Here is a 25,405-nt window from a genome sequence, read left to right as displayed (position 1 = left end):
ATCTCTAGAGGCCCCTCACCTAATCCATATTCATTCTGCAACTCGGCTTGGCAATTGCAATTTGCATTTCTAGAAGGGGAAGGCACAGATATACCTGCGTTCCGGAGCCACCACGCCCATTTACCTTTTCCAACAGCTGCCGTAGCTGCTTTGTTCTGGCATCCCGGGAGCACATGGTCTGCTGAGGCGCCACCACTGTGCATATGCATCGTCCTTCACTGTCCTGAGCAGAACTGTACACCTGCCAGCTTTCCTCAGGGTTGGTAGGCAACACCTGGTTTGACACACGAGAGAGAGGTCCCATAAGGCTGGTCTCAGGGGGCAAAGAACCAAAACGCTTAGCAAACGGAGAGGGGCAAGGAAGACGGCTAGCGGTTTTAACCAAGTGCTTCACGTAATCAATAATAGGCAATACTCTCATTGACCTTCATCTCAGAAAAACCCACCTTGCAAGGCAGGCCAAGGTAGCATGCTGTAAATAGGGCACCTGAGTGAACCTGCACGAAAATCAAGGCTGTCCCAATTTACGATTCGGATTCTCAGCTCCAGCGCACCACTCGTTCTGGGCCGAGCTCCCTCCAACAGGCTTTGCTCTGGCTCAGTGCAGGGGAGCAGAAGAGCCCGTCCCTTAGTGGGGAGCCTCGTCCGGCCCCAGGACAGCCGGTCTGGCTTCCTTTCCCACACCATCAAGCCTTGCAAGTCACATCGCAAAGAGCCGTATGGGCAACCAAGCACTGTGGTGGCCACCGGAGCTGCCAGTTGGAAGTGCCGTTGACCCACTGCTCGGGGTTCTCTTCTCGGCTTCTCCTGACATCTGCCTGACTTCACAGCCCCAGGTCTCCATGCGTGACAAAGACGTGGGAGGACCTGCAAGGTACATCCTAGTGGCAACTCTGAAAGCAAAAGGGGGCCTCTGGGGCTGGGGGCCTCTGCGCTCCCCTTGGAAGGCTTAACCCACATTAGACTCTGCTTCTCCCTCCTGCCTGCATGGAAGATATGCTGGAGAGGGAAGCAGGGGTATGTCTCACCTGGTCCCCTAAAATCCCCTTGCAAGGAGCAAAGCCCATTGCAACCACCGTGTGAATTTGCCCTCGCTTCTCTGAGACCAAGTTGATTTCCCACAACGGCAGCAAGGAAGACGGCTCAACCCCGCTGCAACCCACCAACAGACCTCGCTGGTGAGCAGAATCCGACAAGGGCAAAGATGAACCAGCTCCCGGCTAACAGGTGGAGAGGAGTCAATACAAGATTCTACTCAGCCGTGGAGGCAGGAGGCAGGGCCGCCCTCCTTCTGTCCTTTCAAGACCCCCTTCGGAAAATGGGGCAATGCCGGCCAATCGCTGCAGGACTCTCTAACACGGGCCGTAAAACAGCTTAGAGGCTGCTCAGGTTTTTCCAGGCACTTTGTGTTCTGAAGAATGGCTGCAGGCTCTATTTTTGCTAGCCACATAAATAATTAACTGCATTAAAAGCATCTTTATAGCTAGTCCGTTCCCAGGAAGAGAAGCACAAAAGAAAACAGTTCCTTTGGCTGACACGCTGGGAGGTTTCAGGGCTGAGATTTCCAATCGCAGCCCTTGGGAGGCGTCCACCCGGCTCAGGCAGTGTCTTCCGAAGCCCCCAGGGCACACGGAGAGTGAGGGGCTCCCACCATTTCCAGGGGCCTTCCAATGTTCTCAAAAGGAGAACCGGTTCCAGAAGAAGCCATCTTGGTGATGTCCAAGGATCCATGCTGCTTCAGTTTCTTCCATTAGAGGATTTTTTAAAAATCCATGAAAGAAAGAAAGAAAGAAAGAAAGAAAGAAAGAAAGAAAGAAAGAAAGAAAGAAAGAAAGAAAGAAAGAAAGAAAGAAAGAAAGAAAGAAAGAAAGAAAGAAAGAAAGAAAGAAAGAGAAGGAAGGAAGGAAGGAAGGAAGGAAGGAAGGAAGGAAGGAAGGAAGGAAGGAAGGAAGGAAGGAAGGAAGGAAGGAGAAGGGAAGGGAAGGGAGGAAGGAAGGAAGGAAGGAAGACGCCTGCTGACAATCCCTAGAGCTCTTTCTTGCCCAACATCTGCTGCCCCAAATCACAGACCTCCCCTCTTCTGCTTATAATGTCCTCCTCGGTGGCAGAGCTAAGATGGCAATAAATCAACCCAATTGGCGTATCTGCTTAATTGGCTCTCTGGCTCCCCACCAGAAGGCAGTAAATTTTGCCTTCTGCCCTGACCTTATTCAGCCGCGCTGACCGGATCGGGAGGAAAGTCTTTGCACCTGGCCAGGGGGCCTATTTGCTTGCCACTTTCTTTCGGCCACCTGCCTCACCAGGCCGCTGGTGAGCTGGCTGACTCCGAGATGTGGTTTACCTATTCTGCACTCGCCAAGTTTCCGAACACAAAGCAGTGTCTAAATTGAGCATTGACCGTGTCTGGTCCCATCAAAGGCCTCGGTCTGGCCGAAAGGCCGCAAATGCTGTGGCTGCTCCAGCCCAGATAACATCCTGCTCCTTCTGCTGCTGGGCAGACTGGAACATACCGAGCCAGGCGGGCCGGGATGGGGAAGTGGTGGCAGAGCCCCTCCATCTCTTCTCCGGAGGGGACCCTTGTCCAGAAGGACCTAAGCAGAAGTGACCAAAGGAGGGAGGGGCAAGTGGAAAGAAGCAACGGGGTGGCTGGGGGGACTGGCTGGCGCCAGCAAGTTTAAATCTTCAGGATGAGGCCAATGAATCTTGAAAGGATTGTCAGAGGGATGTCGTCATCTCCGAGAAATCATGGAGGGTCAGAATAGTGCCAGAGAACGGAGGATGGTCAATTTTGGTCTCATCTTCAAAACAGGGGAAAAGCGGACCTGGGCAATCACTAACTAGCCAGCATTGCAACCAACATCAGGCAAAATTTTGGAAAAGATCATTAAATAGGGTTTTCCCCCCCCCACGCACTTGGAAAAGAATGCACCGCTTGGTAAGAGGCAACATGGATTCCTTAGGAATGAAACATTCCAAGCTCCACCTGGTCTCCTGTTTTGAAAGGCTGACCTCTGCTGACCAGGGGAACGTGACCGAGGGAGGATGCCTTGTCTTCAGCAAGGCAAGTGAGGAAGTGGCCCGGAGGGTCCAAGGAGAGGGCAAAATGTGGGCCAGGGGGCTGGGATCACCAGATGGGCAGAACGGGCTGAACAGTTGTACCCAGCGAGTGTCAAAGGCATCCGGGGCGAGAGGAGGGGGAACGGAGGGCCCTTCGGTGCATTTATATTTATACATGACTTGGGAAAATGCTTAGGAAACATGACAGTCAAGTTCAGCAATGACGCAAACACGGGAGGGATACAGTTACCTGAGTGGATCAATATTCAGAAGGATCTTGATAAGTTGGAATGTTGGGTAAAAAAACCTCCCTGCTTGGTGAAGCATTTCACCAAGGGCAGCCGGTGAGGAAGAACAAAAGCCGGTCGGTGGTAGGATGAGGATTCAAGATTGGGGGTGGGGGCTCTCTCAGCTGGAGGGGCACCATCTCTCAGGAACACCTGAGAGGCAGCCGGTGGACCGGAGAGTGCCCTCCCGTGCTACGGTTCTATGAAACTCCCAAACTGATGCAGTCGTGAGATCCCACGGGGAGATTTTAGGGACAGACGCTACTGTCAGAGCACATGATAGGAGCATGCTTTTTCTCTCAAACACTCTGCCAATTATGAAAAAACACCCACACAGTGTTTATGTGGGGGCGCAGACCTCCATCTGTGCCTCCAAATGTCCAATGCACAAGCAGCAGCTTCCCACAGTTTATCCCCCCCCCACACACACAGATCTAATCGCTGGCTGGGAGGGGGCCGCTGAGTAGCAGCTGGGGCAAACCTGGGGCTCACAGGTTTGGGCAAAATGAGGAACAAGGTGAAACGTCCCCTTCGCAGAGGGCTCTTTACTCTGCAGCAATCACCGAGTACCTCAGAACTTTCCCCGCTTGAGCCGTTCCGTAAAACAACTGTTTCCTGCTACCAACCCTGCCCGAGAGGAGTGGGTGCAGATCCCCCCCTTCTTCATTTGGGAAGGAGCCACTCACGGCATCATCTCCCGGTTCAGCTGAATAAAGGACTGAACGCCTTCCCTTCCTAGAGCCGTTTGCTTGGCAAGGCCTTTGGGGCAGGGAAAGCCACCTACAGGCCAGCTCTTGGCATGCTGCTGCCGGGAGCCCACCTTGCCAATTCTACCTGTGCCCCTGCTGCCCACGGGCGTCCTCTCGGAACAGTGTTACACACAGAGGAACTGGCAGGCTTTCCAAGGGGGAACCATTCACACCACACACCAGACACCCAATCCACTTTGGATCATAATTCATCATTCAAGGAAAGTGAGGAGAGGAGAGGAGAGGAGAGGAGAGGAGAGGAGAGGAGAGGAGAGGAGAGGAGAGGAGAGGAGAGGAGAGGAGAGAAAATCACCCAACCTCTTTTAAGTCCCACCGATTCCTTGATAGCCAGTTTGGTGTGGTGAAGGCCCCAGGAGATGGTGAGTTCCTTGTCCCACCTTAGGCACAAGGCCAGCTTGGTGACCCTGGGCCAGTCACTCTCAACCCTAGGAACCAGGCCATGGTAAACCACTTCCAGAAAACCTTTCCAAGAAAATTGCAGGGACTAAGCTGTCAGTTGCCAGGAGTCTCTCACACACAAATGGGGAGCTGGGGAGCTTTCGGCATCAAAGAGTGCAGTGGTTGTACAGCCACGTCTCTGCTCAGGATTCAGAAAGGAAGCAATGGGTCAACGCTTCCTTTCATGTCCCTTGATCTCTGCAGGCCCTCGAGAGCCTAAGATCCGAGTAGTTCAGAAAGCCACGGCGGCCTTCTGTTTATGAGCGTGGCTCCAAGGCATAGGACTGGTCAGGGGTCATTGGTGAAGGCAAGGAGAAGACGGGGAGAGGATTCAGCCACAATGCAACAACATCCCCTCCTGGTCTTCCCCTCAGCTCCAGGGACGCAGCTCAGCCCAGGAGGCCAAAGTCTTCCGAACAGACCACCCAAAGCAACTTCTGCAAACGCTCTCAGTGCTCACCAGGGTCCTCCTTTGGCACCCCCCCCCCTCATTCTTTACGTCCACCCGAAGCCTCTCTAAGGACACCAACAGCTTATCTGGTCAGACTGACTTTTGTCTCTTCCTTGGGAAGGAGTGTGTGTGTGTGGTGGGGGGGGGGGAGGCAAAGTAAAGCTTGAATGTAAACTGTTAAAAAATATATATATTTTCTAAACCAGCCAGCAGATATTTACAAGGAGGGAAGCAGATCCGAATCTAAACCACATAATTTGCAGCTGAAGAGGGAAAAGACTCCTCCACCCAAACCAGCCCCCGTTTTCCTCTGAAATCCTCTAAAGAGCCCTTGGAAGGAACAAGATCCACTTAAGCCAGTGATGGAAAACACGGGACGTTTCCCTGGACAGAAACCTGGAAGAGAAGAAGGCTGCTGTGTCCCCCCCCTCTAGATTTATCTGACATCTTCCGTGACAAATCCCCCCCACCCCGCACCCCCATTTTTTTGTTTAATGCACAGTAAAGTCTTTGATCCTGGAGCTTTGATTCATTCTCCGTTCAAAACCGGCCTCGGGATGGGCAGATACACAAACACCCACCCCGGAGACCCACATGTGCCCCCCCCAGCGCGCCCATGTCCACCTCACCCCCCCATCCTCGTCTCTGCCCCCCCCCCGCTTAGGTTCACCTGGGCTGCATTCCGCGCCCGCGGGCCTCTCCTTGGAGGCCGGAGCTGCCACGGGGGCGTCTCTCCCCCCCGTCCTTCCCGGGAGGGGGGAAGGGGGGCGCCCCAGACTTTTCCCCACCGGCTCCCGCGGAGCTTTTCTCACCCCCCGTTCCCCCGCTTGGAGGGAGCTGCCCGCTCCATCGGGCGGGGGTCCCGTCGGGGGCCGGCAGAAGAGGCGGCCGGGGCTCGGGGGCGCGACCCGTCGGGCTGCCCCGCCGCGCTCAAACTTGGCGGGCGGGCGGGCGGTGGGGGGAGGCGGCCCGGCCCCGCTTTCCCCCCCGGAGGCGCCGCGTCCCCGTCCCCGCCGCCCCCCGCCCGGCCCTGGCCCGTCCTCCCGCGCGGGGGCTGCGGCTGCGCCGGGCGGCGGCTGACGGATGGCTGCGGAGGGCCGGGCGCGACTCACGCCGGTGCTGCGGTCCAAGGTGCCCCCCGAGGCGGCGCTCAGCCTGGTGGTGTTGAGCCCGACGAGCGAGGGCAGCGTCTGCGACATCCAGTTGGTGATCATGGCCATCGTGCTCAGCACCACGCCGATCTTCAGCAGCGGCACCGACATGGTCCCGGCAGGGCGCGCCCGCCCCTTCCTCGCACCCGCCGCCGCCGCCGCCGATGGGGCGCTCCGCCCGCCGCCGCCGCCGCCGCCTTCATTCCCAGCCGGGCTGCCTGCGCCCCGCGGGGCCAGGCGCTGCGCCCCGCCGGTCGCCCGGAGCGCCGCCCCGCCGTGGCCGCTCCATGGCCGCCCGCCCGCTCGCCTCCCCGCCCCGCCGCCGCCGCCCTGCAGCTCCCGCGGCCGGCAGCGCTGCGCCGAGCGGACTGGGCGATCTGGCAGCCGGCGGCTCCGCGCCGAATCTCCGCCGACCCGCCGGCAGCGCGCGCGGGACTGAGAGGCGGAGCCCAGCCGGGGCGGCCAGCCAGATGCGCGGCTGCTGATGTCAGGCCTGCCGGAGCCCCCGACGCCGACGCCGCCGCCGCCTCCGCCGCCTCCTTGCTGCCCTCTGGCGGCCCAGGCGGGGAGGGGCCCGCGCCAGCCGGCCAGGGAGCCCCAGCCCCGGCCTGCAAGTACCGCCGCGGCCGGGACCCCCGTCGGCCGCCTCAGGCCTGGCCCCGGCCCCGCTCCGCCCGACGGCGCCCCCCGCTTCTCCTGGAGCCGCCAGAGGCCCTGCCAGAAGTCGAAGCGCCCGCTCCGGCCTCTGCCTCTCGGCGCCTTTCTGCCTGTGGCCCTTCGCCGGCCCCTCTCGCCAGCGGGCCTCCGCAGAGTCCAGGCGGGTCTCCTGCCTGGGAAAAGGCCCCGCGCCAGGGCCTCTTGCCCTGCGGAGCCTCCAGCTGCTGCTGGCCGCAGGTTGGAGGGCTGCAGCTGTGGCTGAGGTAGCCACACAGCTCAGCCATTGTTATTCATGACTGATGTTCCTCCTCTGACACTCACAAAATGATGGCAGCCCTTTGATCTGGCAGGCTCAATCTGGGGTCCCCTTGATGTGCTGAGGCCGAGAGACTCTGCGCTTCAAGGCAACCATCACTGGGTCTCTGACGGGGGAACGGGGAGGAAAGTCCTGTTATTCCAAGAATCAAAGAAACAAACCACCCACAATACCGGGGAAGGATTCGTGCCAACATCCATGACCTGAACATCTAAACTTTGACTACTGAGTTACTCCAAATGCAGCGGTTGTCGAGGACAAAAACCTCCGTTCGAATTTTCCAAAAGAACTACGCGTTGTAGAAGATTGGTCATGGAAAAGTTTCCTCCCATCCTTACAAATGCAGTTCAGATGATCTTGGCAGACCTTCACCCTTGTGCTTTCATGTGAAAGGTCCAGTGACTGAACTCACCCAGGTTTGCTTTTAAATTTGATGATGCTTTTCATGGCTTGGTGATTCTGGGCAACGGCTTTGGTTTAATGGGTTTTGCAGACCAGCAACATAGTTCCTGATGTGGTGGCTCAGTGGGTTAGGACGCTGAGCTTGTCGATCAGAAGGTCGGCAGTTTGGCGGGTCGAATCCCGAGTGCCACGTAACAGAGTGAGCACCTGTTACTCGTCCCAGCTTCTGCCAACCTAGCAGTTTGAAAGCATGTAAAAATGCAAGTAGAAAAATAGGGACCGCTACGGTGGGAAGGTAACGGCGTTCCGTGCACCTTTGGCGTCTAGCCATGCCAGCCACATGACCACGGAGACGTCCTCGGACAAGCGTCGGCTCTTCGGCTTTGAAACGGAGATGAGCACCGGCCCCTATAGTTGGAAACGACTAGCACGCATGTGCAGGGGAACCTTTACCTAACATAGTTCTGAAACCAAGATAAGCACGTTTGGTGAAGGCAGCTTAAGGGTCTCCTTGCAGACCAGCTGCTCTAATGGCTTTGCTGCCATCTCCCAGCCAACAATGGCACTGCAGGCCCACAGCTGGGAGGAGGGCGAAGTCAGCCTGCCCTGGCAGTCAAGCTGGGGAAGGGGAGGAAAAACAAGCCCCCCAAGATGACTGGGCAGGCGGGAGGTTTAGCTGGACGTCAGGGAGTCCAGGTTCTTGCTGGCTGCGAGAGGAAGTGAGGAGTTCTTTACTCGGAGCAGAGATGCGTGTCCTGGATTGTGCACTGATCAGTGGGTGGGAGAACGTAACCTCTGCGGCCATTCCAACTATGGATGGAGAATGAAATCCTGGCACCCTTTGGGGCATGAAATCCTAGTTGTCTGCCTGGGAAGTGGCAGAGCAGTGGTTCCCAGCTTCTCTGGCTATGAGACCGCTGGGGGGGGGAGCCCTTTGTGGGCATCCTCCCAACCCCCCATGTTGGCTCCTGAAGAGCCCTCCACACTGATCGATCTCAGAAAAAGAGGCCGCTGCAATCGCTATCCAGAAACAGGCAGATGCTGGCTGGGTCTCTGAGTGGAGAAGTCTCCTCTTCAGCTTGTGAGCCTCTTCAATCTCTCATTCGCTGAATCTGGTCGGAGAAGACAGCTGAGTTTGCTCAAGGGGAAAGCGGTTTGACCGGTGGTCTTTTTTTGCAGAGTCCTGGCTTAGATAATAATTCAGCGCTTTGACCCAGAAAAGGGATCCGTTCAATAACCAGGTTAAATGTATGGTACAAACTCGGCAGGGCTACCCGTAGGCTCCCCTCTTTGGACCTTCTCCACGTGGTTGGGGGGAGATCTCCTTGACCACCGACCATTCAGCCTCTTCTCCTGGGTCTCTGAGAAAGATCCCTCCATTTGTTCAGGATCTGCTCCTTTCAGTTCTGTTTCGTTAAGTGTGTGTTGGCCAGGTCCACCCCCAACTAATTTGGGATAGCGAAACGTTATTGGTATGTGCATATAGCACACCGTATCCAACAGTCTTAAGGTAAGGGTTGAATTCACACAAACTGCTCAAATCAGGTCTGAGTTCCCACAGCAGGAGAACCACAAACTACCTGAACTAGTCAAGGAGAGAAGCAACCTAGAACTAAGGAGAAACTTCCTGACAGTTAGAAGAATTAACCAGTGGAACAACCTGCCTCCAGAAGTTGTGAATGCTCCAACACTGGAAGTTTTAAAGAAGAGACTGGACAGCCATTTGCCTGAAATGGTATAGGGTTTCCTGCCTGAGCAGGGGGTTGGACTAGATGACCTCCAAGGTCCCTTCCAACGTATTATTATTATTATTACCCAGTCCATCTGAGTCTCGCCTAACGGATTGTGTGACATTGCATATCTGTCCCGAGAGATGGGGTTTCTCACATTCATCTGCGGATTGAAATGGGGGGGGGGGGACCTGAGAGGTGAGAAGATGGCCCCCAACATTCTAGGTACCGGAATACTCTTTTTTTATTCAAAACCTGCAGCTGGATTTACACTTGGGGTGACTGCCTGGAGAACTAGGGATTTTCAAAGTCACAGAAGTCAAATAGGACACAAGTGACGATACCTTTCCAGTCACCAAAGAAGGCTTAAAAATACCAAAAAGAAATAAATTGAGACAGCCACCTCATCACTTAGATGAGCTGTTTGAGTCTGCTTTGTTGATTTAAATAGGAAACAAGGCAGTTATTTTCCTTTTTAGCTCATCTGTTGACTTATGCTTTTTTTTTCCTTCAGGGGCTCCAGGCGTGCAAGCTTTCGCAAAGGCTGCCTTCTGTTTGGATTCCTCAACAACCATCTTGTGAGGTGGGTTGAGCAGAGAGACTATGGCAGTCCTGAAGCCCCAGGGAGGGAGGACTTGAACCCTCGTCCTAATTCCTTTCCTTCCCCTCTTCTAGGCACACACCTCCTGCCCCACCTGGAGCAGGGCTGGAAGGAAGCTTGCGAGGGCTCATCCGGCAGGCAGCCGTGGCGAACGGCTGCCAGCTCTTCCGGCAGGCAGCCATTGTGAACGGCTGCCAGCTCAGCTGTGGGAAGCAAAGGAGTCCAGAGTGCCTGACTGGGTCAAAGAGCACCTTGGCAGTTGGAGTCTGCCGTCCTCCTCGCAGACCGGCCCAGAATGAAAAGGGGGCCGCAGGAGGCCAATTGGGTTAGGGGCAGAGGCTCTCTTGGCTTCTGCTCAGAATGGGAGGCAGCTTGGCAGAATCCAGCCCTCCATGCCTCCTGGGGCCTCTTGGAAGACCTCACCACCACCCAGCAGGTCAGAGCTGCCTTTGCTCTTGGTATCTGTCCGGGCATTGTGTTGACAACTCTTTCTGGAAGCAGCTGGGCTTGAATCGCTGATGGTTTCAGCCACAGGCAGTTGCGTCCGTGTGTGGGCTGCACACTGATGGCCGCAGAAGAAAGCAGAGCTGGTGGGCAAGTCTCTCTCTTTTTCGGGAAATGACAATTTATTTTAAATGAGAACAGGTGGTTCTCTGTTAGGCACCTGAAATGCCATTAGAATATGCCTGCTTTAGTCTAATTTGCAAACACGGAGTCAGCAGACAGCCTGTCCCCATTTCTCACTAGCAAAGGCAGCCTGCTCCTGGTTCTGTTTTTCTGTTTCCCCGTCAGGGAATTGATCTGGGAGATAAATTGGAGCTGCAGCTTTGGACTCCTTTGGGGGAGCCTTCCCTTTGAGGCGGCAACGACTCTGCCTTCAAGGGCCGGTTTAGGGCATCTCCGACTCTCCCCCTACCCTGCCCTGCCCTTCCCCACCATTATTCTCCTCTCCATTCTTTGGCCAGGTGGCATCCCTTTGTCTTTTTCTTTCCTTTTTGGTATGGGCACAAACTGTACCCCAAAACAGCAGTAGACTTATATACCACTTCACGGTGCTTTGCTCTAAGCGGCTTACAGAGTCGGCATGTTGCCAACAACCTGGGTCCTCATTTTACTGACTTCGGAAGGATGGAAGGCCGAGTTAACCTTGAGCTGGTGAGAATCAAACTGCTGACAGCGGGCAGAATTAGCCTGCAATGCTGCATTCTACCCACTGCGCCACCATGGCTCTTCAGAATAGCTATTCCCACATGGATATTTCAACTAAAAGGGGCATTATGCTTCTCTTGAGAACTAACAAGCTGACATCACTTGTTCTTTCTTTGTGAGGGTGGGGTATCTACTCCCATCATCCAGCAATTTGGCCACCAATGTCTGTAGTATTGCCAAGTGGTCAAAAAAGACATGGAGGGGGGTGGGATCAGTGGGACCCTGTGACAAGCTTGTAGGTCAGCGTTTCTCAACCCCAGGGACTCAAAGGTGAGTGGCTTTGAACTCTGGTTGTGGAATTCTGGGAGTTGAAGTCCACACACTTTAAAGGTGTTGAAGCTCCATTCTGGGTCATTTTGATACGGATGAACTCTTATCAGGGCCCTCAATCTTTCCTCAGATGGGACTCTCCTTCACATTAAGTACTTTTCTCTCTAATTCTGAGTTTCGAGAGTCATTTCGATTCTGGTAGAAATGGAGCCCTGGGTGTCTCCTGGTTTTCAAAGGGAATTGTGTCAGCCTCAGAAGGAGGATGGACAGAAGCGAGGAAGGCAAAAACATTTGCCATTCTTCCAGCTTAGTGTTCTTCTAAAAATATATGGAAAAATCTCTTCTCTTGTATTCAAAGGAGGTGAGGATTTTCAGCTCCTGAAAGAGCCAAGAGGTGGAGGGGACTGGATTTCAGGCTTTTCTCATTGTAATATTTGCACAATTTTCCTGTCCTGAAGGTGAAATTAATTTATGCTATGCCATGGTTGCAGCCTAGCTGGTACCTTCCTTAGTGCCTGCTAGGCCACCTGTCTTACCTGATGTTAATTAATAAATTAATTAATTTAACTCACACAAATTAATTTAATTTAAAAAAATAAATTTACAGCTGGCACTGAAAACAAAATGCTTTTTACATCCAGCAGTGCTGCTTGCCTAACCCCCCATACCCCGCTCCAGAGCAGGGAGGGGACTTCAGAACAGGCCCAGGTTGGGAAGGGAGGACCTGCAGGGACCAACTGCCAGACGGTGACCTGTTATCTACCCAGCACCTCAATGTTCTCATCTCTTCAGCATCACATTGGCTGCCGGTGGTCTGGTCAGGGGAGTTGGGTGTGGGAATTAGGGAGGGGGATTGTCTTCGGAGACGAAACAGACTCCTTCCCAAATGGTTCCAGCTTGGTTCCAAGGCCATCGTGCTCTGAGAGTCACCTGTTATCTACCTAGCACCTCAGTGTTCTCATAATGTCTCTATGGCATCACACTGGCTGCCAGTGGTCTGGTCGGGAGAGTCGGGTTTGGGGAAAAGGAAAGAATTGCTTTGTGCTTTGAGCTGAACCTTCCGATTCTGCCTGACACTTTGCACCCGCTATCTCTCAGTAAAAGCTCTTTTGATGAACTGTAATAGAGTCAGGAGTTTTGCTTTCCTGAGGGACCAGCTGGGGCAGGTCCTTACAAGCGGTATGTAAGTCTAAGTGCTATTGCTATTAATGAAAAAAAGAACCAGTGGTGACACTGTTCCGATATCGAAGGAGCTGCCACAAAGAAGAGGGAGTCAACCTTTTCTCCAAAGCAGGACAAGAAGCAACGGATGGAAACTAATCAAGGAGAGAAGCAACCTAGAACCAAGGAGAAACTTGCTGACAACTGATGAGAACAATTAATCAGTGGAACGGCTTCCCTCCAGAAGTTGTGGGTCTTCCATCATTGGAGGTTTTAAAGAAGAGATTGGACAACCACCTGCCTGAAATGGTGTAGGGTTTCCTGCCTGAAATGGTATAGGGCAGGGGTAGGCAACCTTGGCTCTTTTATGACTCATGGATTTCAACTCCCAGAATTCCTGAGTCAACTATGCTGACTCAGGAATTCTGGGAGTTGAAGTCCATGAGTCATAAAAGAGCCAAGGTTGCCTACCCCTGGTATAGGGGATGGACTAGAAGACAAAAGCTTTGCTTTCTTGAGGGACCAGCTACGGTGGATCCTTACATTAGGTAGAATCTACAGAATTGGTCAACCTGGAGGGGCACCTAGCTCTACTGTGGGGACCGTGCAAATGATGTCAACTGAAGGCAGTGACCAGGAGGAAGCTGAGTGGTGGTGAGAAGCCTCCACCAGAGCTCCCCTTGGGTTGGACCTCTCCGAGTGGACGGAGGAGGTCGCCAGCCTGGGAGACTCATCCAGACCCAGGCGGTCCATTGGCATCAGCAAGAAAGATGACTGGGAAGGGAGAGCCAAAGGGGTGATCCTCACCCGGGGCTGTCGAGGCAGCTGACAATGCAAATGGCAACTAGAGCTCCAGGACAAGGAAGAAGGCAGGGGGGCTGACCACACCGATCTCCTCGTGCACTTTATGATGGACGCTTTCCAGACCTTCAAGGAACGCAAATCCCAAGCCAGGACGATTGTTGGCAAGATTCGCCAAACCCAAGAGGAGGAGATGGTGGGAGATCATTGCTATTAGACACCACAGCAGGAGTTTCAGCAACCCCAGCCAGGGGCACCGTGGCTGTGGGAGCAGCAGAGAGGCAATCACTCAGGGTCAACGCTCCGGTGGGGGGGCGGCTGGCATGGTAAATCCAAGAGGTGCAAAACCTCTCCCCTAGGTGTGAAGTCTGATGAAGACCCCTAACAGTTGGGGTTCTTCCTGGCCCATGTGTTAACTTGCATCCATGAATATGGGTCAGAGATCCCCACATCAGCTCAGGGACTAGCCAATTTATTTTTCAACATATTGACTGATTACTTGGGGCACTTAAATGCAGTGTTTCAGACGGGGTTGCAATTAACTCTACATTTTGGCAGGCATTCCTAAACTTGGGACCGATCAGGGGCTTTTTCCAGTCATCACCTCAAAATGAATGGGGGTTGCAAATGCACAAACTCAGTATTGGAACAATATCTCAGATGCTTTAATATCAACAAGATAATTGGACTTGATGCCTTTTGCAGAAGTAGCTTACAACAATTCTATACGTAGTAGCACCAGATTCACCTCTTTCAGGATGGCTGCTAGTCAGAACTTTATTTCTATGCCTGAACTGCCTCTGAACGACCCTCCAGAGGCGCCGTTAAAAGAATGGGTCTCCCAATTATGAAATACATGGCCTGTTGTGAGAAAAGCGCTCGCTCAAGCCGACATGAAACGCCTAACAAAGCTCAAGCCGACAAGAAACGCATGGAACCCAAACCATTCAAAATTGGTGACCATGTCTACCTCTCCACGTGTTATTTACAATCTCTGCAACCACTGAAAAAGCTGGGCCCCAAGTTCGTGGGGCCTTTTCCCATTAAGCATATCATCAACCCTGTGACTGTGGAGTTAGAATTGCCAAAATTCCTGTGCAGGGTCCACCTTGTGTTCCATTTCAGTCTGTTAAAACCTGAGGTTGTTTCTCCTACTAGACCAAGCCTTCCACCACCTCCTGCACCCCTGGTGGTCGAGGGGGAGCAACATTTTGAAATTCATGAGATTTTAGATTCCCACAGGCACAGGGGAGAACTCCAGTATTTGATCACATGGAAGGATTTTCCCAAAGCTGAGAATGAGTGGGTGAATCACCATCACGTGAGGGCTCCCAGACTTGTAAAAGGTTTTCATAACCAATACTCAGATAAACCTAAATAAAGTTTCTGTTAATTTCATATTTTCTTTCTCTTCCTGTTTCCTTCTGCAGGACTAACATTGTAATGTATTGGGGCTTGTTTTACAGAGTGTACCACGTGGGGGTTTGAATGCTGGAAGATTGCTTAAGCAGGGAAGCTGGCTAACGGCTCCCAGCTCCTCAGACAACCTGTCTCCAGCGCTGCCATTGGCTGCCTCTAGGGCATCAATAGGTTGCTTCAAATCTATTGGCCGCCACCTAGAGGCCAGGGTATAAATAGCTGCATTCGCAGCCCTGTTCCCCAGTTCAGTTCCTGCAAGCAAATAAAGAATTATTCTTGCTGAACTCACTCGCCTTGTCTCTTCTCTCAAGCAATGAACCCAGTACACAACAAACATTCTTTCAGAGGGCAGCATGTCAGGTCCACCATGTAGGTGTCCTGCAATTCTTGTGGAAGGAGCGGGGTGGGGGGGAGGAAGGTTTCTGGCATTCTTTGCATCTTTCACTTTTGCTGTAACTGCTTGGGAATTAGGGAGGGGGATTGTCTTTGGAGATGAAACAGACTCCTTCCCAAATGGTTCCAGCTTGGTTCCAAGGCCATCGTGCTCTGAGAGTGACCTGTTATCTACCTAGCACCTCAGTGTTCTCATAATGTCTCTATGGCATCACATTGGCTGCCAGTGGTCTGGTCGGGAGAGTCGGGTTTGGGGAAAACAAAAGAATTGCTTTGTGCTTTGAGCTGAACCTTCAGATTCTGCCTGACGCTTTGCACCCGCTATCTCTCAGTAAAAGCTCTTTTGATGAACTGTAATAGAGTCAAGAGTTTTGCTTTCCTGAGGGACCAGCTGGAGCAGGTCCCTACAAGCGGTATATAAGTCTAAGTGCTATTGCTATTAATGAAAAAAAGAACCAGTGGTGACACTGTTCCGATATCTAAAGAGCTGCCACAAAGAAGAGGGAGTCAACCTTTTCTCCAAGGCAGGACAAGAAGCAACGGATGGAAACTAATCAAGGAGAGAAGCAACCTAGAACCAAGGAGAAACTTGCTGACAACTGATGAGAACAATTAATCAGTGGAACGGCTTCCCTCCAGAAGTTGTGGGTCTTCCATCATTGGAGGTTTTAAAGAAGAGATTGGACAACCACCTGCCTGAAATGGTATATTCCTCCCTAAGCAGGGGGATGGACTAGAAGACCTCCAAAGTCCCTTCCAGTTCTTTTGAATAACAAGTAACAGAGTTGGAAGGGACCTTGTTATTCTGTTATTGTTATTCTTACTTTCCCAGAACTGGGAATCTTTGCTTTCCCAGAGAATCCCTCCCTGTATCTCAGCTACATTCATATAGCCAATGGTGGGATTCAGCCGGTTCAGACCGGTTCGGGAGAACCGATAGCTAAATTTTGTTGAGTTCGGAGAACCGGCTGAACCCATGCTGCTTCTGGAAGTCCGTTCTAGGCCTCGGAGGCCTAGAGGAGGCCTCCCAGACCTAGAACGGCCCACCGGAAGTGCGTGGATGTCACTTCTGGAAGTCCATTCCAGGCCTCGGAGGCCCAGACCTGCATCCACGAAGAGAACCGGATGTTCAGGTATTTGAATCCCACCACTGCATGTAGCCCCCACGTGGGTAAGTCTCTGGCAGCAAACAGATTCTGCAACTTATTGGATCTAGGAACAGCCAGATGGTGGAAGGGCCTGCTGGAAAGGCCACACACTCCATGGGTCTCATGTTTGCACGGGATGCTGGCCATGTCTTTTGTATGGAAAGGGACCCCAAGGAAACTACATCCTTGGCTCAGCATGGGAGGGGAGGTCCCCCCCACCATCTTAGAACGTCCCCGTTGGCCACCCAGGCACTTCTCTTTCTTGTTGGGTCAGATGCCAGATAGCCTCACATTCCTTTGCCCAAGGATGCTAAGCTTGATGACAGAGAGAGAACTCCTGCAAACAATGACCCAAGGCTGGAAATTAACCTCCCCCCTCCCCCATTTTCTTTTTCATGCTGAAAACTGATGCTGGTAAAATGCTACACGGTTATCCTCTTCATCAATGATGCAGATGGGTAGCCCCAGGCCCTTTGCTCCCCCTCAGCACCCCCCTGCTCCCCAAGGCAGCTAGAAAGCCCAGAGAGAATTTGGGCAGGCAGCTGAGATCTCAGGAGACGCAAGTGCCATGCAAGGCAACCGGTCTGCACCAGCCGCTGCCGAGGAGGGCTTCTGAGCCTTTGTGGCTCCCACTTCAAGGAGACAACAAGGAGTCCCTCTCCCCTTTCCTCTGAGCTCCAAAGACCCGAGCTGGCTTTCCTTTGTCGTTGAGTGACTTCCCAGGTGCCTGTCCTTGAATCGCACCTCTGAGCAGCCGCAGCCGGGAGAGGCAGGAGGCGGCCCTGGGAGTTGCAGGTGCCCTGTTGGCAGTGCCCTCTTGCACACCCAGCTGTGGCCAAGACACTGAGCGCTTCCCAGCTCATAAACTAGAGCTGCACAAGACCTTAGGCTGGGATGAAACGGCTACCACTAAAAGCAACAGAATGCAAGTGAGAGGTGACAAATTATGTCCTCCTGCTGTGAAGGACTCTCCTAAGAGTAGCTCCAATCCAAACAGCCTCGGTAGAAGAGGAATTTAGCAAAGGTTCAAGCAAGAGAAGCCTCACTGGCAAACTTTGATTTCAGTGAAGCCTGAATTAAAGCAGATGGTGTCCCATCACACAAAAGAAGGACCTAAGGCAGTGATGGCGAACCTTTTAGAGACCGAGTGCCCATAAAAGGTAAAGGTAAAGGTTCCCCCGCACACGCGTGCTAGTCGTTTCCAACTCTAGGGGCCAGTGCTCATCTCCCTTTCAAAGCCGAAGAACCAGCGCTTGTCCGAGGACGTCTCCGTGGTCATGTGGCCGGCATGACTAGACGCCAAAGGCGCACGGAACGCTGTTACCTTCCCACCGTAGTGGTCCCTATTTTTCTACTTGCATTTTTACGTGCTTTCGAACTGCTAGGTTGGCAGAAGCTGGGACGAGTAACAGGCGCTCACTCTGTTACGCGGCACTTGGGATTCGACCCACCAAACTGCCGACCATCTGATCGACAAGCTCAGCGTCCTAACCCACTGAGCCACCGCGTCCCTTACTGCAAACCAAAATCTACTTATGTATCTTTGGGTGCCAGGTGGGCATGGCCCTTTGGGTGGGCGTGGCTCATTAAGTGGGTGTGTCTGCGGTGGTAATGGCAGACTGGGTGGGACTAAAAAGTTCAATCAATCAATTCCAACTTTGCAAGATCTTTTTTCCCCCCGCAAGATGAGATTGGAAAGTTGAACCAAATCTCAGGAGAATTTCAATCAATCAATCAATCAGAATAGAGCTGGAAGGGACCTTGGAGGTCTTCTAGTGCAGCCCCCTGCTCAAGCTGGAGACCTTATATCATTTCAGACAAATGGCTGTCCAGTCTCTACTTAAAAACCTCCAGTGATGGAGCGCCCACGATTTCTGGTGGCAAGCTGTTCCACTGGTTAATTGTCCTCACTTTCAGGAAGTTTCTCCTTAATTCCAGGTTGCTTCTGTCTTTGGTCAGTTTCCAATCATGGTTTCTTGTCCTGCCCTCTGGAGAAAAGGTTGCCCCCCCTTTTCTTTGTGGCAGCCCCTCAAATACTGGAATTCCGCTCTCATGTCCCCCCTAGTCCTTCTTTTCTAGACAGACCCAATTCCTGCAGCCGTTCTTCATGTGTTTTTGTCTCCAGGCCTTTAATCATCTTAGTTTTCTTTTCTTTGCACTTTTCCCCAAAGTCTCAAGATCTTTCTTGTAACGCGGTGACCAAAACTGGATGCAGTGTGGCCTTACTAAGGATTTATAAAGTGGTACTAATTTGGGGTTAGTTGGTTCCTTAAGTCTGCCTGATCCAATCCATCTCTATTCCAAATAAGCTTCACGAAGGAAATCCCGTTTCCTCTTTGTTTTTAAACATCCGCTCTAATCTGTTTTGTTGTGGGACCCAATTTTGTAGCATCATAAGAAAATAATTAATTTGAAAAAAATAAAATGATCTCTTTTCCTTCTCTTCCTAATGTACTATTAAACAGGTTACTCTGGTTTTAAAATCTCTTTGTTTCTAGCAATGATATTCCGGCCAAAAGCATCCCACAATCGATTAGTTTTCCATTTTGAGCACTTTGCATTCCTGGTAAGACCTTTTTAAACAAATGCATGGCTTCTGTTTGTTTGTTTTTTTTAATTACAATGCACTTGCGGCTTTAAATTACTCTATAAGAAAACAAAGTTTGGTGAGAGTTGCTGGGATCTCCTTGGCCCAAGGGTTTCCACTTCTCAGCTTAGTCCTTCCCCGTGTGCTTCAAAGATAGAAACACTTGGAAAGAGGAGAAAAGAGTATTTCTACAAAACTGAAGTAAGTACACATTAGCAGAATGCAGAGAATGTGTGAGAAACAAAAGCAACAGAATATTGGTGCATAGCCAACAAATCGCAAGGAACCAGCCAGTTGAAGAAGACATCAGGTGGCTAGTCCTTTGGATAAATCATTCTTAAGAAGAAAGCAGATTGTAAGAGCGCATTTGTTCAATATGCATCCTTTGGAAATCAGTGGGATGCAGAAATCCTGATTAAAAACCAGTTCCGTTGAAATTAAACTACCTTAAACAGTAGATGGGATGCGGTGGCTCAGTGGGTTAGGACTCTGAGCTTGTCGATGAGAAGGTCGGCAGTTTGGCGGTTCGAATCCTGAGTGTCACATAGCAGAGTGAGCGCCTGTTACTTGTCCCAGCTTCTGCCAACCTAGCAGTTTGAAAGCACGTAAAAATGCAAGTAGAAAAATAGGGACCGCTACGGTGGGAAGGTAGCAGCGTTCTGTGCGCCTTTGGCGTCTAGTCATGCCAGCCACTTGACCACGGAGACGTCCTCGGACAAGCGCTGGCTCTTCGGCTTTGAAACGGAGATGAGCACTGGCCCCTAGAGTCGGAAACGACTAGCACACAGGTGCGGGGGAACCTTTACCTTTACCTTTTAAACAGTAGATGCATCATAGCAAGCCAGCTGAAATATCCCAAGGAAACCCTGTTCCGTTAAACCCATCCAAACCATGGTCCTAGATAGCCAGCATGGAGTAGTGGTTAAAGGCACCTAACTAGGAACCAAGTAGCTGGGAGATCTGAGTTCTAGTCTTGCCTCGGGCATGAAACTAGTGAGGAGTTTGGGCCAGTTTGTCTCTACCGGCTCTTGGAAGAGATTCAAAGGGGAGACAAGAACAGAGTCGTGGGTGAAGACATCAGGGCAGAGACCAGGAGAATCTGAGTTCTAATTCTGCCTCAGACATGAAGCCAGCTGAGTGACCTTGAGCCTGTCCTCGCTTTTAGAACCCAAGAAAGAGCAATGGGAACCCCTTCTAAAAAACCTTGCCAAGAAAACTGCAGGGGTGCGTGCAGGCAGTCTCTAAGAATCACACACACAACTGAGTGGAAGAAAAGGGGTGAGGACGAAGCTCGACATGTTTGCCCCCTCCCGTGGAGACCCCCCGTATTCTTTGGGCCTCTCACTCCCCCTTCACTCTTAGCCTTTCCATCTACGCTCCCAATTTACGTAACAAACCCCCTCCGGGTTGGGATCGTATTTATTTGTTCTGCCTGATTGTAGTCTGATCACAGGCGCAGGTTGCTCGTGGAAAGGAAGAAAAAAAGGAGGAAAGCTCTGCCTGAAGACCCCCCCCCCACAGAGAAAACTTTTTGGAGGGGTGGGGGGCTCCTTTGTCCTTGAGTCAGCAGAAAAGATGCCAGCCTGACATTTGCTGACTGCCTGACCTTCCCCCAAAGTTCAGGACTAGCAGAGTTGTACAGCTTGAGGCCTCAAGTGAAGCCCCCCCCCCAGTCAGAGGAGCTCTCTGGGGACCCTGGGGCAGCCTCACCCCCCTATCCCAGTGGGGCCCCCAGAGGCTGATTTTGTGTAAAAATGGCCCAAGAAGCCCCTGATGGTCCCCAAAGGGAAGACGCCATATAAATCTAACAAAGAAATCAGGCAATTAAGGCCTGAGTATTTCACTTGGCTTCTATTATTTCAGATTCCTTGAATGAGTTATGAAGCTGGTCTGGGGCTCTAAACAAACCAGGGGAACACAATGGAAGCTGCTCTCATCGCCCCCTCAAAACCCAGCCACGTAAAGCCTGGTGGGAATATCGGACGCCAAAGATGGTGAGTGGGAGAAATTAGGAAAGGAGGCTTTAAAGGTGAGGGTCCCAAACAACATGCTGGGGTTGGGGAAGGTAACAACAAAAAGGATGATGGAGGAGGAGGAGGAGGAGGAGGAGGAGGAGGAGGAGGAGGAGGAGGAGGAGGAGGAGGAGGAGGAGGAGGAGGAGGAGGAGGAAAATGCATGATAGATTACAGGCAACTTTCTGCCTACAGTCCTTCAACTATTCAACCCTGGAGTTGAATAGTTGGTGGGGTGATTCTGTCCCCACCATTTCATGAGGAATGGCCACCATCCTCACCTATCTCTTCCTCATGATTTGCATGGCCACTGGACTTTTCACACACACACTCACACACACACACCCCAAGGCTGTTCTGAAGATTCCCAGTCTGGGATGGACTGGCAATTCCTTTGAGACGCCGTCTTAGGAGCTGCCGCTCGCCACCTTCCCTTTTTATTAAGGGAGGGGCTGCCTCCTTATTTAATATCAGAAAGACCGGAACACCCCATAATATTGGCCTGCCTGTTCCATCTGCCCTTAACGCGAGGCAAGACTTGATATGCAAAGCCACGTCTCCGAAGCCGTCACCACAAAAGGCAAACTTCTCCCGTGGACAGAAATCTCTCCTTTTTCAACGAAATATCTCGGTGAAACTTCTGTCGTTGGCTGGGAGCACCCAGGGTTAGCGTTGGAGAGGCTAATTTGGCCCTGGGTTGGAATTCCTCTTGGCAACCAGACAGAAAATGTGATCAAGCTGTGCCGGGGAAGGAGATCTGCCAGATGGGGAAGACGCAGGAGGAGCGGAGCCCCCACAGAGTTTCAGAAAACCACATTGGGGAAAATGACGTTCCCTTCCCACTGCGAGGGAAAGGTTGTAAGCCGCCCAGAGTCACGTTGTTGGGGGGGAATGGATGGCATATAATCTTAATAAATAAATAAATATTCGTGCAGCAATCGGACAGCGGTTGGTCAGCGAGCTGAGAGCACCGAGGGAGGGGAAGTGGGTCTGGCCAACTTCAGCTGAAGTGCACTTAAGGACTTCTTCTCCAGCCTTGGGACAAGAACAGCCGGCAAATTGGGTTCTGCAGTAGCTCACCCTGTGGAGGGGCCAGTGCAGGAGGAGGCCAAGGATTTCGTATTTATACCAAACATGAAGTTGTTGACTTCGGAGTTGGATGACTTCTGATTTTCAGGTGATAGTTCTAAGGTGAAAGGGCTTTGCAGCCATCATTTATGGGTTTTTCCTCTTAATAATAATAACAATCAGAATAGATCTGGAAGGGACCTTGGAGGTCTTCTAGTCCAGCCCCCTGCCCAAACAGGAGACCCTAGACCATGTCAGAAAAGGGGCTGTATAGTCTCCTCTTAATAATCTTAAAAATCTCCAGTGATAGAGCGTCCATGATTTCTGAAGGCAAATTCTGTTCCACTGGTTAATTAACTTAATTAGGTTTCTCCTTAATTCCAGGTTGCTTCTCTCATAGAATAGAATAGAATAGAATAGAATAGAATAGAATAGAATAGAATAGAATAGAATAGAATAGAATAGAATAGAATAGAATAGAATAGAATAGAATAGAATAGAATGGAATGGAATGGAATGGAATGGAATGGAATGGAGTGGAGTGGAGTGGAGTGGAGTGGAGTGGAGTGGAATGGAATGGAGCTGGAAGGGACCTTGGAGGTCTTCTAGTCCAGCCCCCTGCTCAAGCAGGAGAACCTACACCATCTCAGACAGTTGACTGTCCAGTCTCTTCTTCAAAACCTCCAGTGATGGAGCACCCACGATTTCTGGTGGCAACTTCTGTTCCACTGGTTAATTGTCCTCACTGTCAGGAAGTTTCTCCTTAATTCCAGATTGCTTCTCTTTTTGGTCAGTTTCCAACCATTATTTCTCGTCCTGCCTTCTGGTGCTTTGGAGAATAAATGGACCCCCCCCCTTGTGGCAGCCCCTCAAATACTGGAATACTGCTATCATGTACGCCCTAGTCCCTCTTATCCAACATTATTAACATAATAGCCAATAACGTAGCCCCAATACTTGCAAAAGCTATGAATACTGGGAAAATATCCTAATTTGAATGCTATTGATAGGAACATTTTCCGACACAAACCCCACACAATCAGTTTAAGCTTTCAGGCGGCCCCTCCATAGTAAGTCATGAGACTAAATTAAAATCTCAGGCAGAGTTCTTTCACTCATGACTAATTTTTCTAATCCTGCTTTCCCCAAATTCCTCTGGAGGTGTCGAATGACAGCTTCACAGAATGGGAGGTTCCATTATTCCCAACCAGCGTGCCCCATGGGGTCGAGGAGTACCGTGGCTGGAGGTTTTCGGAGGAATCGGGCTGTGGAAGGCTTGCCTGATCATGTCTCAGATACCAGAAGCCAGAAGGTGTTTAAAGCCAGGACAAAGAAATCCAGCCTTTCGGGCTCAGATCAACACAGGTGGAATTCCGGAGGAAGGTTGTGGTTGTGCATCCCTGCCTTGTTTCACCTGATGCAGACATCCCAGTCGTAGGATCTCGGGGAATTCGCCCCCTCAAGGGTGCACTGCAAATGGCCTTTGAGCTAGGGATGACCCAAAGGGTTCAAAAAGGGGAAGGTCCCGCAAACCCAGCAACTTAAAAGACCAGTAGCATCTTCAGTAACATCCCACAAACATCCAAAACCCGAGGATGGACAGAATTCCACAGAACAGAGAACCCAGAATTGCAAATGTGCCACAACCTTTCACCATTCCAATCTCAGACCAATATTTTCACCTTCAGTGGCTTCTGCTCAGGGACCTGCCAAAGATTTCTATTTCAACAGCCCTGCGAACCGTGTCAGGCTTAAATGTGAGCAAAAGAGGGAAGCAAGTAATTTAGGGGGGGGTGTCACCCTAGAAAATGTCCAACGTTCTTTCTAACCCTAAACTTCCATTTGTTCATTACCCACCTTTCTGTTGCAACCGCACAGGCCGCTCCCAAGGTAGTGTATAGTTTAAAATAAAGAAATCAGTGTCAGATTTAAAAAGCAACAAAAAGTTCAATTGCTGACATTCAAAATCCGGAATAAAGAGACTCATTTCATAGACGTTATAACGGGAGAGACGCAAGCGAGGCAGGGTGAGTATCAGCTTTAGCACTTGCTGCATCTTTGGATCACGGGATCTTTTAAAGGAGCTCTGGAAGCAGATCTGAAGGCCCAGAGAAATGCCCAAGGAGTAAACAGTCCCTGAGATTGATAGAGGCAGAGTTCTAAACATCTTCAACTGATCTCACAAAGTCATTGGAATCAGCGCCTATCTCTCAGGACAGGCCTTATGCAGTCCCAGTAACCTCCGCTGGTTGGGTGTCAAGATGCCAACTGGAGCTTTGGAATGATGATGATGATAACTTTATTGTCACTTTGAATGTACACCAATCGGCATACATCAAAATGAAATTTCGTTGCATACAGCTCTCAAAGGGTCACCACCTCCGATATATACTCCTTGTTCGGGCCCGCTCAAATTTCACATTGTCCATTTTAGTCTCTAGGGAGTGAACGATGGCAAACAGGACAGATGGAAATGGGGCTCCATGTGGACTAGCCCTCAAATTCGCTTGTATTCTGACAACCTCGCCTTCTTTCCTTTTTCTGATCCTGACTCTTCCACCTTTTCCTTAAAGAGGCCTTGCTTCTTTTCGCCCGTGGAGCACGCTGCTGCCGCCACCACCAACTCCTCCAAAAGCCTCTCTCTCTTCCTCTGGGCCTGCCAACAGCCTCATCCAGTTCCTTCGCTCCATAAGCTCCAGGTCCTCTCTGCCTCCTCTGGAAACAGCCCTGATTTGCAATACAATCCATCACTGGGCCAGCAGTCAGATCTTGCTGCTGGTAGAACAAATTCAAACAGCGCCAACGACTTTTAACGGTCTCACCAACAGTTCCAAAACAACTAGAAACTCGCCAGGCCAGCAAAGATTGTCGGTCGTATGTCGTATGGAATCCAGCCATTCCAGCCGCAGCTCCTTCCCTCCATTGACAAGAGCACGTTTTCTTCCTTTTGTTGTCTCCCAACGTTCTCCACTCTTCGCTCGGCCCATCCTGGGGTTGCAAAGGACGAGATCTTGTTTGTGGGGCAACGCTGATTCCTTAGCACCTGCTTCCAGCTTTGGCCTGGGCCTTTTATTCTGCTGCACGGTTGCCTTCCGTGTCTCTTTACATCCATCCCACTTTCTGCCTTCACCATAAATCTGGGAATGGGTCTCCCCAGTGCTTTTTTTGTAAAAGAAAAAGGTGCCGGAACTCACACACGTCATACAACCCACCTTGCCTACCCTACAAGGTTCCATCCAAAAAAGGTGCCGGAACTCCGTTCTGAGCGTTCTATGACAAAAAAAGTCCTGGGTCTCCCTCTGGGAAGGAAGCGGCTTTGGGCTGTAGCTTCAGTCTCCCATTTTGGGCGCCCATTTTAAATCTCTGTGCATTTGGACTTTGCCCATTGGCCACTGAACACCCGGTGATAGGAACAAAGATGTGCACGAGTGCGCATTGAAGTTGCAAGTGTCCTGACTGGAAAGCAGGTGGAGTGAA

The 25,405-nt window shown here is 51.5% G+C and overlaps 1 protein-coding gene across 2 annotated transcripts in view; it reads right to left on the bottom strand.

The window, feature by feature from the left end:
* OLFM1 (olfactomedin 1) overlaps window positions 1-25,405 on the bottom strand; it is a gene marked incomplete at its 5' end in the record, with an annotated part of 50,268 nt that overhangs the window by 21,739 nt on the left and 3,124 nt on the right. The window contains 2 exons of one of the 2 annotated variants that reach the window (XM_081339976.1): window positions 125-274; window positions 6,116-6,265. In XM_081339976.1, coding sequence (XP_081196102.1) covers window positions 125-274; window positions 6,116-6,265 — 300 coding nt within the window. Of the gene's footprint in view, window positions 1-124; window positions 275-6,115; window positions 6,266-25,405 lie in introns of those variants that run through there. The other variant, XM_081339977.1, reaches the window with a different exon arrangement.

The sequence above is a fragment of the Vipera berus genome, assembly GCF_964194415.1.
Source record: "Vipera berus genome assembly, chromosome: 15".
NCBI lineage: Eukaryota > Metazoa > Chordata > Lepidosauria > Squamata > Viperidae > Vipera > Vipera berus.
This window is presented reverse-complemented; position numbering and strand designations above follow the sequence as displayed.